General features: G+C 37.7%; 1 protein-coding gene across 3 annotated transcripts in view; it reads left to right on the top strand.

The window, feature by feature from the left end:
• Positions 1-15,678, top strand: part of dennd1b (DENN/MADD domain containing 1B) — a 167,531-nt gene that overhangs the window by 118,276 nt on the left and 33,577 nt on the right. For all 3 annotated transcript variants that reach the window (XM_015601283.3, XM_022669762.2, XM_022669761.2), the window contains 2 exons: positions 6,966-7,091; positions 11,783-11,884. In XM_015601283.3, the coding sequence (XP_015456769.3) occupies positions 6,966-7,091; positions 11,783-11,884 (228 nt within the window). The remainder of the gene's footprint in view (positions 1-6,965; positions 7,092-11,782; positions 11,885-15,678) is intronic.

Below are 15,678 nucleotides of genomic sequence, written 5' to 3' on the forward strand. Positions count from 1 at the left end.
GGTACTTTTGGCAGGGTTAGCAGTGTATCAATTCCTGCTGGAAAATGAAATCCACATCTCTATAAAAGTTGTAAGCAGAGGGAAGCATGAAGTGCTGTAAGATTTTTAAGGGAAAATACTTCACTGACTTTGGAATATATATAAGCAGCAGATGTGTCTCTCCGAACCATCACTGATTGTGGAAACTTCACACTAGACCTCAAGCAGCTTGGACTGTGTGTCTCTCCACTCTTCCTTTTGAGATGCACTAGTATGTGTAACAAATATGTCAATTATGTCCAATGAAAAAAATGTATCTCAGCTTTAGTCCATCTGTAATTTTCCCCATTCTTAAATCCTGTGGCTGCTGTGTGCTCTGTGTAAATGTGAATAATTCATGAGGAATAAACAATTATCCAATTCTGAAATGTTTGGTCTTTAGACAAACAACAGTAAATACTGCTAATTACTACTAATACTTCTAAGTACTTTTTTTTAAAGGCATTGACATTTATGTGATAAGTGTTATTTTAGATCACACCTATTATTTACATTAATTATTTAATTTATTTTATTCCTATTTATTTAGATTTATTTCCTTCTCCTGTACAGTTGCCAGTTTAGAGATACACATTTTTTCTTAAACATCTACAATATGACGCATTAAGCAAATAAACAGTAGTTGTGCTTTAGAATTGTGCAGAAAAGTGTGTTTTCTCTGTAGAGGATATATTTATATACATATTTTCATATAATTTAAGTAGAGTGGCAAAAATTAATAATTTTATATTTTGCAATGAGTGCACCAATACTTTAGGGCTTTTTTTATGTTCAGTGGTTTCAAATGTTTAATGCCTGCTGTTCACTGTTGTGTACTTAATATCAATCTTTAAATTTGATATAATGAAAGGTGCCACTGTAAAGTTGGTATTTTTGAGATATTTGGAATATTTGAGATATATATTTTACTTTTTTCCCTCTGAAATTGTTAATATATGTAAAAATACAAATTTACTGTAATTTTACGGCTGCGTTGTTTTGTTCCCCAGTGTACAGACAATGTAAATAAAGCCTCATGGTCCTTAAGGTAGCTCATGGTCCTTGAGGTGTAATTGGCTACTTAAGGTTCACTACACTGAAACACACACACTTTCTCTTTCTCTCTCTCTCAAGAAAAAGGTATATGTCAGTACTCTACAGTACAGGGGGGGGGGGAATACAACTTAAGAAAAACAACTGTAAAGAAAAATTATATGGTTTTTAATTCTGACGGAAAGGTACTGAAGACATGCATCTGAGGGTACCACCTCATGACGGTTTCATATCTTTTGAAAATACAGATATTGTAAAGATCTCAGCGGTAATGATATTCATATATACAATTTAGAAATATAAATAATATATATTTTTTTGTATAATTATTTGCTGATCATCTATTTAAGTCTTTATTAAAATGTTTCATTGTATGCTGGAGTTACTACAGAATTGCAGAAGCTTTAATCATTAGTTCTTATAAACTTATTTTTGCTCGTCTCTGATGTCCCTCAGAACTTTCCGTTTTCCTCAGTCCTGTTAAGCATCTGATATAAATGATGACATTTAATCAATGGACATTAACAAGAAATGTAAATATCGTGCTTGCATGAGGAGAAAGACACCGGCCTTTATTTGTCAGGGATTCCTTTATAATGGTGGTTGAAATGTTCGCAGCAGCCTTTGTGTTGTGTTGGAGGGGGTAGCGCATTCGCTCAGTGTGTATGTATACACTTCACCCTGCCGCACATCAAAAGAAAGCAGCAGATTTTCATAACTATTCCTTTTTTCTTTGTAGTTCTTTTAATTGCATCCCCACGGCTTTCCATCCCTGGACAGAATCCTTAACAAAACACCCCCCTCACCACCACCACCACCAGCAGCACCACCACTGACTTACAAAAAAAGTTTCAGACACTCTTTAGGAGAGTGATAGCAGTGTTTAGCGCGCTACTGCGGCGTCGCGTTGCCTACTTTCAAGTAGTTTAATTAAGTGATTATTATCTATTATATTTATCTCAGTTATTGTCCTCTTACACATATATCAAACATATGTATTTCAGAATTTCATGATTAATGGTAGCCATGATCTGACACCAATCTTTACCATATAAACTACTAATTAAAATCATTTATACTGTATTTTTGAGAACTGACACAGTATTGCAAAATATAATAATAATCAATTATAATAATTATAATCAATGAATTGCTAGTTTCTTACACCCCTAATTAATGGACCAATAGAAATGCTGCGAAATGACTTGAATTAACAAAATCTTTTAACATTGACTTCCACTAAAAGTTAAGAAGGATTTTTTCTTCTTCTTTAAAGTTGCCGTTTTGGAGATTTTATCATGTTTTTGCATGATAACTAAACTAGATACAATCATAATGAAATTTTAACACAACATAGAGAACAAGTACCAGATTCACATTAGGTGAAAAATGAAAAAGATGTAAAAGGTTGTTGCTTGTCATTTACCATACATAATTATAACCTCATAGTCCTCACAATTGTGAATTGTTACAAACATTGGTTGGTACAAAAATCTTTTAGATTTTTCAAAAGTTTAGGTGTAGATATAGTATAAATTAGTTGTCCCAAACGAACCAGTGGTGACACTTTAAAAGCTGTGTGAAGCTCCCTACAACACCTTTACTTAACCTCGTGACGTTCCTCATAAAGTAACACATAGTGAACATCCTGAGAGCATCACAGGACAGTCTGATCTTATTTACAGAATGTAGGAGTGCTGGATTAGTGCTGGAGATAAACCAGCTCCTTTTAAAAGCTCTGTTTCATCCATTTAACAATTTAATTATTTTATTTGTTACATGATGATTTTAACCTTATAATATTTACAATAAGAAACAAACATGAATTAAGCTGCTCACTGCATTGTTCATTATGTCAGTGGAAGGACCTCACAAGAATATCAGAACGTGTCACAGTCACACAAATTCCTTCTTCTTCTTCTTCTTTTTTTTTTTTTTTTTTTTATATAATGTGAATCTGGCTGCTGTTTTTCTACATTATGTCAGAATGTCATGATGAATTGACCAATAGAAATGTTCCATTGTACGCTGTCTTCTATCGAGAGTTAAAAAAGGTTTATTCCTTCTTCTTTGTTGCCAAAAGTTGGCATTTTGGAGATATAACGTTTTTGTGTGACAGCAGCTATATATATATATATATTATACGTTTTATATATATATATATATATATATATATATATATATATATACACACGTATAATATAATGACACTACCAAATGCACTGCTGTCAGCTGTTGAGTGGTCTGTGGCACATTTCTTCTTTTTATTGCTCATCAGTCAAGCGTGTGTGAGTGTGTATGCTGAGTGTGAGTGTGAGAGTACAGCCTTGCAAAGTAAGCTGTCAGAATTCAATCTATAGGTGGTGTGTGTTGAATTTGCCCTGAGAGCTGAATCGTTTATTCGGTATCACAATGCTGTGTGTGTGTGTGTGTGTGGCCAGAGCTTGTCTGGTTCAATTAGATGGATGTGGATTTGAGCATACACAGCTTATTGTTGGGAGTGGCGTAAGTGTGTATTGTGAACGTACAGCCGTGAGTGTGTGTGTGTGTTTTTGTAGCGGGGCAGCTCTGAGTGTATAATAGCAGCCCACCGCGGAGGCTCGGCTCGTGGCATCATCATCCTTCTTTGGGAAAGGAGACAGTGATACACCTGCTAATTATCATCTCCAGCTGGTGAGTTAAATGGAGATGTGTTTTGCGGGCCACCTCTGACCCCGTGCTCTTTACTTGACGCACTTCAAACCCTGTTGGGGAGTCCATGCAGTAGAGTTTAATGAGGCCCCATGTTTGCCCTCCGCGGGCCCCGCGAGTCGGACGCAGCACTTTCATCCCGAACCATCCTCCCTTGATGTAAATTGAAAAGATCACAGCTACGGGGAAAAGACCTATACTGGAAAGGCCTCTCTGCATAGATTATGAATATCATAACTCAACATCAACCCCCCCACCACCCCCCTCACACACACACACACACACACACACACCCAACCAACCCCCCCCACCACCACCACCACCCCTCCGACTCCTTTCTCTCTTTACCCACCTACCCCCCCTCTACAATACCATGCTTATAATTGGACCCAATGGGGGACTCTCCCTTTGATCAGATCATAGGCTGAGTGACTTTACACTAAAAAATGTCACTGCCAAATAGGTTTATCACCTGTAGAGCTAAGCTGCCTTCTGAAGCCCCCCTGCTCACTTCTCGTTAGTGATACTCAAAGAAATAGTTAATTAGGCTGACAGATCAATTACTGTTATTGCATGCTTGATGAGATGCGTGTGCCGCTTTCAAAAACCCCATTATTAATTTGAAGTTTAGCGCCACAGCTCGTTCCGCATGCAAATAGAGCACAGCAAAAATGCAGAGCCAGAGAGCACGGAAGGCCGTCTCCTAAAAATTTGGTCGCATTCAAGACCAAGCGAATTTTGCTCATTTTTATCGATTTATTTTTGATTCGCGTTTCAAATTTCACGTTTGTTTGGATTGTTTTTTTTTTCTTCTCCGTACACTAAATACCGTGTCTCATTATTCGTATTTACATGCTGATGAGCGTAGCGAACACAATAACTTCTTGTTCTACCTCCTCCTTACCCGCCTGCTGGGTACGCTCTCCCGTGTGTGAATGACAGTTTGTTGTCTTTGATTTTTTCACAGAGAAAAAAGAAAAAGAGAGAAAAAGAGAAAGAGAGAGAGAGAGAGAGAGAAGACGTTTTAATGGATAGTTTGGGGAGAGAAAAAAAAAAACATTTAATGCATCAACATGAAATATTAATACAGTGGCAACTTTACATAAACATAAAAGCGCTTAGTCCAGCGTGAATATGGAGATGACACGTGTTAATTTAGCACAGCTAAACTTTGTGTTTGATGCTTGCGAGCATTCGCAATGGCAGCTCGGGGATGCCACTCGCGTACGCAGGAGCGAGAAACGGTGCCCCAGCTGAGAAGCGCGAAAGGGCGAAAAGATAGGAGCCTAAAGAAACGCTCGGAAACCGAAAGAGGCACGGCGCGCCTGTCCTTTGAATTCACAAATCCATGACTCTGCTTCCCTTCTAAGTTCTGCTCATCATATCGCCCACTTCGAACAATGCCAATAATGATTTGACGCAGGGCGCCGCCTCTGAATGCCCGATGAGGCCTCTCCTCGTTTAGCATGCATCCCGAGGCCTCCTCCACTCAGTTAAGGGTTCTGGTCCTTGCTTGATATTCACTGATGAGCGGAGTCAAGCTGATTATTGATATGCTAGGTGCTAAGCTCGGAATGCAGGAATGTAAATGAGGCCTCGGCAGATGGTGCATGCTCTGCAGGCTTCATAATCAGAATTAGTAAAGCTTGTCGTACACATTCACACTCTGATTTTAAAGCCCGGCATTTCAGTGTTATTGGTGGTGGTTATATTTGGTTAATGGCCAAAATGTACTGGAAAATGTCTTTTATTATGCAGAATCCTTTAGTTTTCTGCAAATCTATTGATTCTGGTGAACAGATTCATGGTGACTTAAAGTGAATCTATAGATTTACAGTTAAGCAGATGTATTGTGAATAGTTCTATGGTACATCTAAGAAGTTTTATTGTGAATCTATTGAATCTAGTCAATAGTTCTATGGTAAATATATGGATTCACAGTTAAGAAGTTTTATTGACAGTTCTGCTGTAAATCTATTGTTTACTGTTAAAACATTTAAAGGTAAATTCATTGAATCTGATAAACGAGTATAATAGTAATCTATTTAATCTGTTACTCGTCCTTGAATTACTGGTGAACAGCTTTATGGAGAAGCAATTAATTTAAGTGAACAGTCTTGTGGTGAATCTACTGACCATTTGAAAACATATCCATTGATTCTGTTCTCCATGGTAAATCCATTAAATCTGTTGAACAGTTTTAGGGTTAATTGAATACAGTAGAACAGTTTCATGGTGAATCTATTAATTCAAATGAACAGTACTGTGGTGACTCAATTGAATCTGTTGAACAGTTTTAGGGTTAATTTATTGTTTCTCTGTTGAACAGTTTTATGGTGAATCCACTAATATACTGTTAATATACTGTTAATTATTCACTTTATTTGGTGAAATCCTAAAATTTTTCGTATTTTCATGGTGAATCTTTTCTTTTTACTACTGAATGTTTTAATGGTAAATCCATGGATCTGTGGCTGTGCACTTTTATGGTGAATCAATGGATCGGGTGCTATAAATTCTATAAATTCCATTAATTTTACTGGTAATCTATTTGTTTTTGCTTCAGGCGTTTCCATAGTTAAGCAACTGGTGCACTGCTAAGCTGTCTGTTGGTTTACTGTTGAACATATTTTATGATCAGTCTGTTTAAAGCTTAATAGAGACCGTGCTCCCGCCTGTTTCTGTGAATGGCCCACGCCATGTGCCCCATGATTCCAGTCAAATCATGCCATGCTTCCTTAACCATCTGGTTCCATTCGAAGGCTGGCTGAAAGCGGGGCTGGTGGCACTGAAAAAATAATTAAAGCTTATCTGTGTCAAGATACTTTTTTAGGATTGAGAGAGCGGGTGAAGAAGAGAAATATGCCCTGTCAAAGTCTCTTTGCTTTCAGCTACCTCAACAAAAAAAAGAAGAAGAAGCAGAGAGTGTGAAGGGGGGGCTCCACCCCCACACACCCTGCCATTGCCTCAATTAACAGAGCAGCAGGTGCTCTCGGCAGCACAACAGATAAGCTACAAGGGGAGCGAAGAGGCTTCTCTTTTTCTTTTCTTTTTCTCCTCTTTTTGGGGGTGACCTGCAAATGTGACACTTCACACCATGAATGGTTTTGCCTCTTCCCCCACCAATTTCAGAGGTGCTAATTTAACTCTCTCCCTCTCTTTTTCTCTCTCTCTCCCTCTCCCTCTCTCTCTCCTTCGCTCAGGTTTCCGGTCTGAAGAGTAAGCTGAAGAAGCAGTCGACTGCTACAGGCAGTGGAGTGGCTCGGGCCTTCCTGCGCTCGCAGGCTGCGCTGTTCGGCTCCTATAGAGACGCTCTGAGATACAAGCCTGTAAGATTTCTCTCAGCCTGTCTCTCTTTCCTCATGGTTAATTACTTCATCAATACGTCCACAGGGCTGTTTTGTCATATGTTCATTATTATATACGCAGTACTTGTTCTGCACACATACAGATAGACCATATAGGCAAACGTATTGCCTTTCAGAGAAAATGTACTTTTCTAGTGACAAAAATGCTGTTGCAGTGATTCAGTGGAAATTTGTTGAGAATTTAAGTGAATGCAGAATAAGCGTTTTTCTTCAGCAGTTTTTACATGGTAAGTAAAAGAAGTAAGAAGTTTACAATCTACAAATGACATCTTTAGTAGCAATTTCCAGTGTCCAAGCACACTGTTCCACTATAAAGCCATGGCACAGCTTTAAAATAATGTTTTTTGGTAAATCTATTGATTGTGTTGAACAATTTTAGAGTAAATCCACAGCTATATGGAGAATGCATTCATTTACATTTATATATATATATATATATTTAAGGATACACATTTTTCTCCTTTCAGAAAAATGTACCATTTCAAGTGATGAATTTGCAAAGTGATGCCCATATGAAAAGGTGGGGTCCACAGACAAAATAAAGATCTCGCAGTAGTTACTCAGACAGGCCTCTTTATTCTGTCATTTTTAAATGGTAGCAAAAAAGAAGTACACATATTGCAATCTGCAAAAGACATATTTAGAGGCAATCCCAGGGTACTGTGCAACTATGAAACCATTACAGCGCAAGTGTTTGATTTGTCTTTACACAGGGAAAAGTCCAATCTCACAAAAAAAAAACACTCAAGGACATTCTTCTCTCCACTTACTGGCCAGACCTTTAGGGGCGGGAACAAGAAAGTAAATACAGGAAAAAGTTTTGCTGTTCTGGACTAGTTTAACAAAGCAAAAATGGCATTTATTCATAGTTGTTGTGATTATGTTGTTAATAAACCAAATTAAACTACACTATTTTGCTATTTAATCAGATTTAAAGTCCAGTTTTGGAAACTTAAAATGCTTATTTGTGTAGATGTTAAGTCAGTGCGTGAAATAGTTCCACAGCACATGCAACTGTATTTTAGACAACAGGATTGGTGCTGCAAACCACAACTTCAAATGAGTCTCTTTTTCTAACCAGTCAGAAATCCTTTATAATACAGCACCAGTTCCACAATTGAGTTTTGATTGATATAAGAAATAATTTGGCCAGTTGTTTTATAATTTAACCGTATGTGACATTACCCTCACAACATTAAATTGTTTTCAGAACAGTGGTCTTGTGCTCAGAACAATGAATTTTATTCCTGCCACATATTTGTATAGCTTTATTGCAGGGCAGATCAGTGTCAGGACCCATCTGTTAGGATGCACCTGAGTGTTATAAAATTATTGCTATAAAATCAGTGACAACTAAGTTGCATTTAAAACATATTTAGTTGAATCTTAGTTAAAGTCGAGTTATGCAGAGTGTTTATCAAACTGTAGGTATTATAGTAGTTAATGAATAAATGTTAATATGTGCTAAATAAATATATCATAAGGAAAATGACTGAATAATAAGCTCATTTTTATTTATCATTTGAGCATGTGCACCCTGTGCATTTTTGTAAAATAAAAAGAAATCTGCCAGACAGACCTCAGGCTAAGGGTCTTTGGGTTGTACCTTCTTCTTCCAGCACTTGAACAGCCATTCAAAGGTAGCCAAGCGGAGCACCGTCTATAAGCAAAGAGGAGAGAAGAAAAGGCGAAAGGAGAAATGGGTGTGAGTTAAGGTGGGCCAGTCTGTATGAGTGAAATGTCAGAAGTTGAAAAGCCAGGATGGACTCTTTGAAGCCTGCTTTCAGCCCTGGCGTGGTATTCTTCTCAGGCCCCTCTCAACTCCTGAAATGCGCCTTTCAGTCCCAGGCCCGGCGTCGAGTAAAAACAAAGTACGCTCTCTGTTTGTCAAATATGGCTGTCTTTGTTGGAAAGGGTGAGAGTAATTGGTTTGTGTAGACCCACAGCGTGAGGATACATAATTGATGGTGCAGCGGTGATGTGTACACAGGCTGACTTTTTCTCAGACGCACAAAAAAAAAAATAATAATAAAACACCTTAAAAAAAAGGCGGGTTTGCACAAATCGTAACCTTCAAAGCACCATCTCAATTGAGCACGGCGGCATCAAATCTTTATAGAATTGTAATCACTTTCTGTTCTGTGAGAAACACTCGCCTTAGCTTCGGCTTCGGATTTGAAAGACCTTCCTGCGAGTTGAAGGAACACGCATGTAATATTTAAAATGTGTACGCGAGGCTTTACCTCTAAGGTCTGCCGTTGTTATTTTAACACAAACTACGTTTCGTGAAGTCTTGATGTTGCTGTGACACGGCTGCACACTTTGTAAGCTTGATTTGTTGTGTTTTGACAAATTGGCGAGGAGTTAGTGAGGCGTGACTTCAGAACCACATATGATGCGTGTATGTTTTTTTTTTTTTATATTTAAATACAATTTACACTGACATTCCAATGCTGAAGTTATGGGATAGCAGTACATAAATTCATCATGAAGTGTCCCCTGAGGGGGATGGCTTCGGAACGCCCACACCTGTACAAGTTGTGTGAGAGGTGGTATCTTGTGAGTGAGGCCAGGCCCATTTCAACAAGGCAAGCAAACCAACAGTCTATTGCCTAGAGCCCAAGCTGGTCTGGGGCCTCCAGACAAAGACTGGCTATGAATTGAATGCAAAAACTGTGATCACAACTACATTGTCAATGCAGGAAAGTACAGCAACCCTGTTATTGGAATCCTCCTCAAAGGAGCCCCTCCCACAGCCAAATTTGTGATTCCTGCAGGTGGCAAAATATCAAATTTAATGTAAGCATCTCAGCTTGGTTGCAAAAATTTCTGAATGAAAACTTAATTTGCTGAGTATAGAAATCTCAGGAAGTGTTTGCTATTGCACACATGCGCACAATAGGGGGATGACCATTTAAATGGCCTGGGTAAAATATTTAACAGCTCGTATTCAGTAATGTGTACACTGTCCCTTTAAGAGAGCCCCTTATGCTAAGTGCACAGGCACTACACTGAGAGCAGAAAGAGCTAAAGTCTGTGTTGTGCTGTATCATAGACCATAGATTTTATTTATTTAATTTATGTAAGTAACACCATACATGTGCTTTAGTGCTGCATTAGTTCATGTATGAACTAATATATAAGCAAGTGGAATCCCATCAGAACAAGTCAGTGTCCTATCTTCTCCATGTGCTTCATGTTTCACCTGCCCCAAAGCTCACTATCTAAGTTGGAGCAGTCAATTATCCAGAAAATATCCACTTGTTGGGCGGAGGCGGGGCAGATTATGGCAGAAGTTGGAGTCGGACTTGGTGGTAAAATTAATTGGCATAAAAAATAACACATTACTGACACCAGCAAATTACATGTATCTCCAAACCATCACTGATTGTGGAAACTTACCACTAGACCTCGAGCAGTTTAGACTGTGTGTCTCTCCGCTCTTCCTCCAGACTCTTCTCCCTTGCCCTTTAAATGAAATGTAAATTTACTGATGATCAGTGATGGTTTGGAGAGACATGTCATCTGCTGGTGTTGGTCCACTGTGTTTTATATCAAGTCTAAAGTAATTGCAGTTTTGTTTTCCCGGTAAATCTTACAGCACTTCATGCTTCCCTCTGCTGACAACTTTTCTGTAGATGCGGATTTCATTTTCCAGCAGGACATTTTCGGAGACACAATTTTTTTTTTTTTTTTTTTATTGTTTTTATAAAAATTAACGCTTATAATAGATCACTAGGTGTGTAATATATCTATATAATATGAGTTTCACATTTTCCACTGAATTACTGAAATACAGTAACTTTCTTAATGATATTCAAATTTTTTGAGATGCACAAGTATATACATGGGCAATAGAAAAAAAGTTACAGTCAGATAAACAAGTAAACAATTACGTCATCCTGACGCATTTCCATAAAATGGTTTGCAGTATGGTGTTGCTAGCATTTCCTTTATGTAGCCCATATGCCTTCACAGTAGCAGCAGCACCCTACAAAGCATTGAAGTCTAACTGAGCTGTAAATGAAACGGTGCCGGCAAATGATAATGAGCTCCCATGCAAGAGGTGGCAATCGCAGCCTTACTGTATATAGGTCATTAAACTCTACTGTGGAACTAGCCCGCTTCTCTTATTGATCCTTCTCAACACGTCCTTTTGTTCTTTTTCAAGATTAACTTCTTTTTTTTCTTTTTTTATCAGCGAAAGCAAATCAGCATCTCCGGAATCACAGGCTCACACAAGTCTGACACATCCACAACTGTATCCTATAGTTATTTTAATGAATGTATAATTAGCTCTGAGGGGAAATTGGATTTTTTTTTTCTCATTCGTTAAAAGAAAGCGTCTGTCTGAGGTCATCTCATACCATCTCAGTTTGAGAGAAATAATACAAAGAGTGAAAATATGCATATGCATTTACATCTACATTAATGTCTTTAATTTACATACTTTACATACTCCGCACACATTATGTATTAACTGCCTCTTATTGGCCGTTCAGGTGACTTGAGGACACGCCGCTATGATGTAATTTATTGCAATGGATTGGGGGAGGCGGTGGTGCTATAAGTCAGTGTATATGTGTTAAATTCAGATTCAGCCGATCACATGCTGTGGACTATCATTAAAGCAGACTTCCTTCTCTCCCCAGGGAGAGCCAATCACCTTCTGCGAGGAGAGCTTTGTGGCGCACCGCTCCAGCACCATGAGGACTTTCCTCGAGATGGCCGTGAACTTGCAACTTTTCAAGCAGGTATGGCACTACGACCGAGAATATACAACATTTCAGCCTTATTACCTCCTCAACACCCTGCTTCTAGCTTTAGGCTTCAGATTTTCCTCCAGTCACCTTTTTTTTTTTGACTGAGTGAGGTATGATTTAGTATTAAAACTGTGTGACGTTGGACAAACTAACTTTGCAACATAACTTATTAAACATTTATAAAATACAGGATTTATTTGACCAGAATTCTCTAGCCATCAGTGATCTAACAATTAATGATATTAGTAATTCACTCTGTGTATCCAAAATTAGAACTAAATAAATGATATTGGCAAATATAATCTGTCTGTGGAAGATATGTTATAAAAATGAGAACAGTTTGAATTCCCAGTTTGTATCAAGCAGCAAAAAGTAAGGTTTAAAGGAGCAGTGCTAGAGCTGGGCGATATGGCCCAAAAAAAAAAAATATTCGATTTAAAAAGAAAATCAGATTTTCAATTTAAATCGTTTTTATTTATTTATTTATTTTTTTTTTTAGCTTTCTTAAGTTTTCTTTATTTTCAAACCTAGTATAGACAAATTGTTGAATAGCTTTTTACAAAGAGGGAGACACTGTGTAGGAGGTGAGTGACAGGCTACGTGGTGAATGAGGTGAGGGACTGACTGAGACTGTGTGAGTTAAATTCAGTGAGTTTTTTTTTTGTGTCACACTGAAGACACATTAATATTTATATTTCTGCTCTGTAAATACAGGGCGGGGTCAGTCAGCACGCACAGTGTGTTCGTGGAGCGGTGTGTGTGTGTGCTGAGTGTGTGAGACTGCACTGTGAGTGTTGTGGGGCGGGGCTCACGGCAGCACCCGCTGCAGAGCGGAGGTCAGTAACTGAAGAGCATGTGTTTATCTCAGAGTCGCCAAAAGTCTCCAATAACACCACAAAAACTCGCTAGATTTGTCACTAGTCGCTTTTTTTTTTTACAAAAAAAGTCGCAAGAGGGTCTAAAAAGGAGCTTAATATAGCGACAATGTTGGCAACACTGCTCCGCCGTCATGTTGTGTGTGTGGGGGGTATCAAAATTCTGAAAATCTGAAATATCTCTTTTCTACCGAGTACCAAAAGGTCTAAAAATAAATTTGGTTCCTGTTGTCATCAGTTTGCATTAAATGCGCAAAACGCAAACATTAGATTACTCATGTCTGCTATTCAATAAATCTGTTGTGTGAGAATAATAAGAATTTTTTTTTTTACAATTTAGAAAAAAAAGTATATAAAAAAAAGTACCATTTGGGTATCAGTATAGAAATTCAATGTATTGTACTGGTATTGGTATCGAAATTTTAAAATAATAAATAGTATCAGTGTTGAGCACAACCATCCCTGCAATGACTGGTCTGGTAGGTTTGTTGGATGTAATTGCTGTCTATCTCATGACAGAAAAAAAAAAAAAAATTAACAAAACAATATACGTAAAAACACAGAATTTACACAGCAATGTATTTACATAAGCCTACATTACAACTATTCCTCCACATTCTCCTTGCAATCACAACCTTCCTCCTGAGAGGTCTCCAAATGCCCAAAATATCCCCTGAACCTGCAGATTGTCTCTTTACATAATTTTGCCTTGAATGAGACATCACTATTAAAACTAGATTTACGTCGAAATTAATGTTTTTGGCCGAAACCGAAAGCTAATTATATTGACTCTGGACAACTTTGTGTCTTTTAGCTTGTAAGCCAGTTTGTGAAGAGGCAAGCATTAGTTTAGCAAGTGATGTTAAATGCTTTATTTTGTTTGATTTAAGCTAAAAAATAGGAGTGTAAAAATGAACTTAAATCAGCTCTCCCTGCCAGATCTACCCCTCACTCTGTGCCCCCTGTGAACCCTCTGGCTTTTACCAGAGTGTGGCTTTAAATGCTACATTCCTCTGTAAAAAATAATTGGTCTTTTCACTTGTTTAATCGAACACTGAAAATACTTTTTGTCATTTTTGGCTAAATATTTTTGATTGATGAATATTCTTTCATCCCTAATTAAAACGATATATTGTGCAACCATATTATTTACAGTATAAGTACTCATATTACACCAGTATTTACACTTGAAGACAACAAGCTTTACATTGTCTGCAATCAGCAATGGTGTTCTGGAGGGCTGTTAGGGTCTAAATGGTTTAGGCTCATATATGACTCTTCTGACTGGTTGCCTGTTATTGTGCCTCATTCAGAATAAGTAATCATACCTGAATTTCAGTATTTTTGGGCGGAGCTAAGTTCTATACACACATCCAATTGAAGAAGAGTTCTCAAATCTTACATGCTCTAAATGACACATTAAGCACTAAAATCTTTAATTTGAAGATTTAAATTAAAAACGTAATTTTTTAAAGCCTCTTCTTTCTTAAAGCTTCGTGACTATTTTCACTCTTCACTTTCCATTTATAGCCCCTGATGGTGTGGGTCTCTGTAGAATTGTCTAAGTTTTAATTCATCCCCTGAAAGGAGCTGATCCGTGCTTAATTGTTATCTTTGTCTTTGACGCTTCGTCCGCGTAGCTTTTTTTTTTTTTCTGGAGGATTCAGCTAGTGACCAGCAGTTCAAAGCCATCCGCCCCTCTGGTCTGCGCAGTAGCTCGGGGAGAGCCGTTATCTGCTAACCGACCGCGCTGAGAAAGGCCAGTGCCGCCGTGCCCCGTTCTGACCATGAACCGCATCCGCTCGGAGGCCAGCCCTGCCGAGAACGAGCGGAGGATAGCTGCCAAGAGAATGCGGGGGAAGCCTGTCAGCATCGACCTGCTTTCTGTCTCTGACCCCCCCCCCCAACACACACACACACACACACACTGCTCTGCTTCTGCTCTGACGCTAGTTCACGTTCACACTGCCTGCGAGAAACTTTCATGCACTCCTGCACTCTCAGTGTACACACATACACATTCACACACACTTAAACACACACACACACCAGTGTGCCCTATTTTAGTTAACTGGCACCATTTTCCAGCTCCCATCACGTTCACCATTTAGTGCTCCTGTGTAGGATGAGACACAAGGGTTTGTGTTTCTAATTTCAGCTTTGTAATTTTTTCTGTGTGTGTGTGTGTGTGTATTATACTATTTTTCTCACATCATTATCACAGTGTCAGATCACAGGACATGTAATGTCTTGTGCAGTATTAAAGAAAAATGAATTGTTTTTTATGCTGCTTTTAACAAAAGGAAAATGTACACTGTTCTTAATTTCCGTTATATGTCTACCAGAAAAAGATTATATTTGCCCAGTATTATGTATTTAACTCCAAACATGGATACACAGAATAAATATCTTAGAATTATACAATGCTGCATTATTGACAGTTTTTTTTTTCCAATGTCATCTATGATTTATATGTATGTGTAAATATAAATATACGTAGTAAATTAAAGTGCATTTAATTAATATAAAATAAATATGTAATTTCATAAATCTGCATAGAGTATATTTTATTTTTGCTCCAATGTGACCATAACATCTCATAAAATTAATTTTCATTGTCTTTTTTTGTTTTCTAACATTTTTCACAACTGTATGAGTGGACAAAATACGCTTTACTACAATATTTATAACTTTCCAAAATGATGAAGGAAAAAAAATCTGTATTTTTAAATTATTAAGAATACTCAAATTCATAATAAATTAATTTGAGTATTTTTTATACATTCAACATAGTTATGATACAATATAAATACCACAAAAATGGAGATTTGTAATTTGTCAAGAATGTTTTTCATGATTAAACCATCTAAAACAAATGTTCTACAGAGAGAATAAAGCATGTCCTAACTC

The sequence above is a fragment of the Astyanax mexicanus genome, chromosome 16, assembly GCF_023375975.1.
Source record: "Astyanax mexicanus isolate ESR-SI-001 chromosome 16, AstMex3_surface, whole genome shotgun sequence".
In the NCBI taxonomy this organism is placed as follows: Eukaryota; Metazoa; Chordata; class Actinopteri; order Characiformes; family Acestrorhamphidae; genus Astyanax; species Astyanax mexicanus.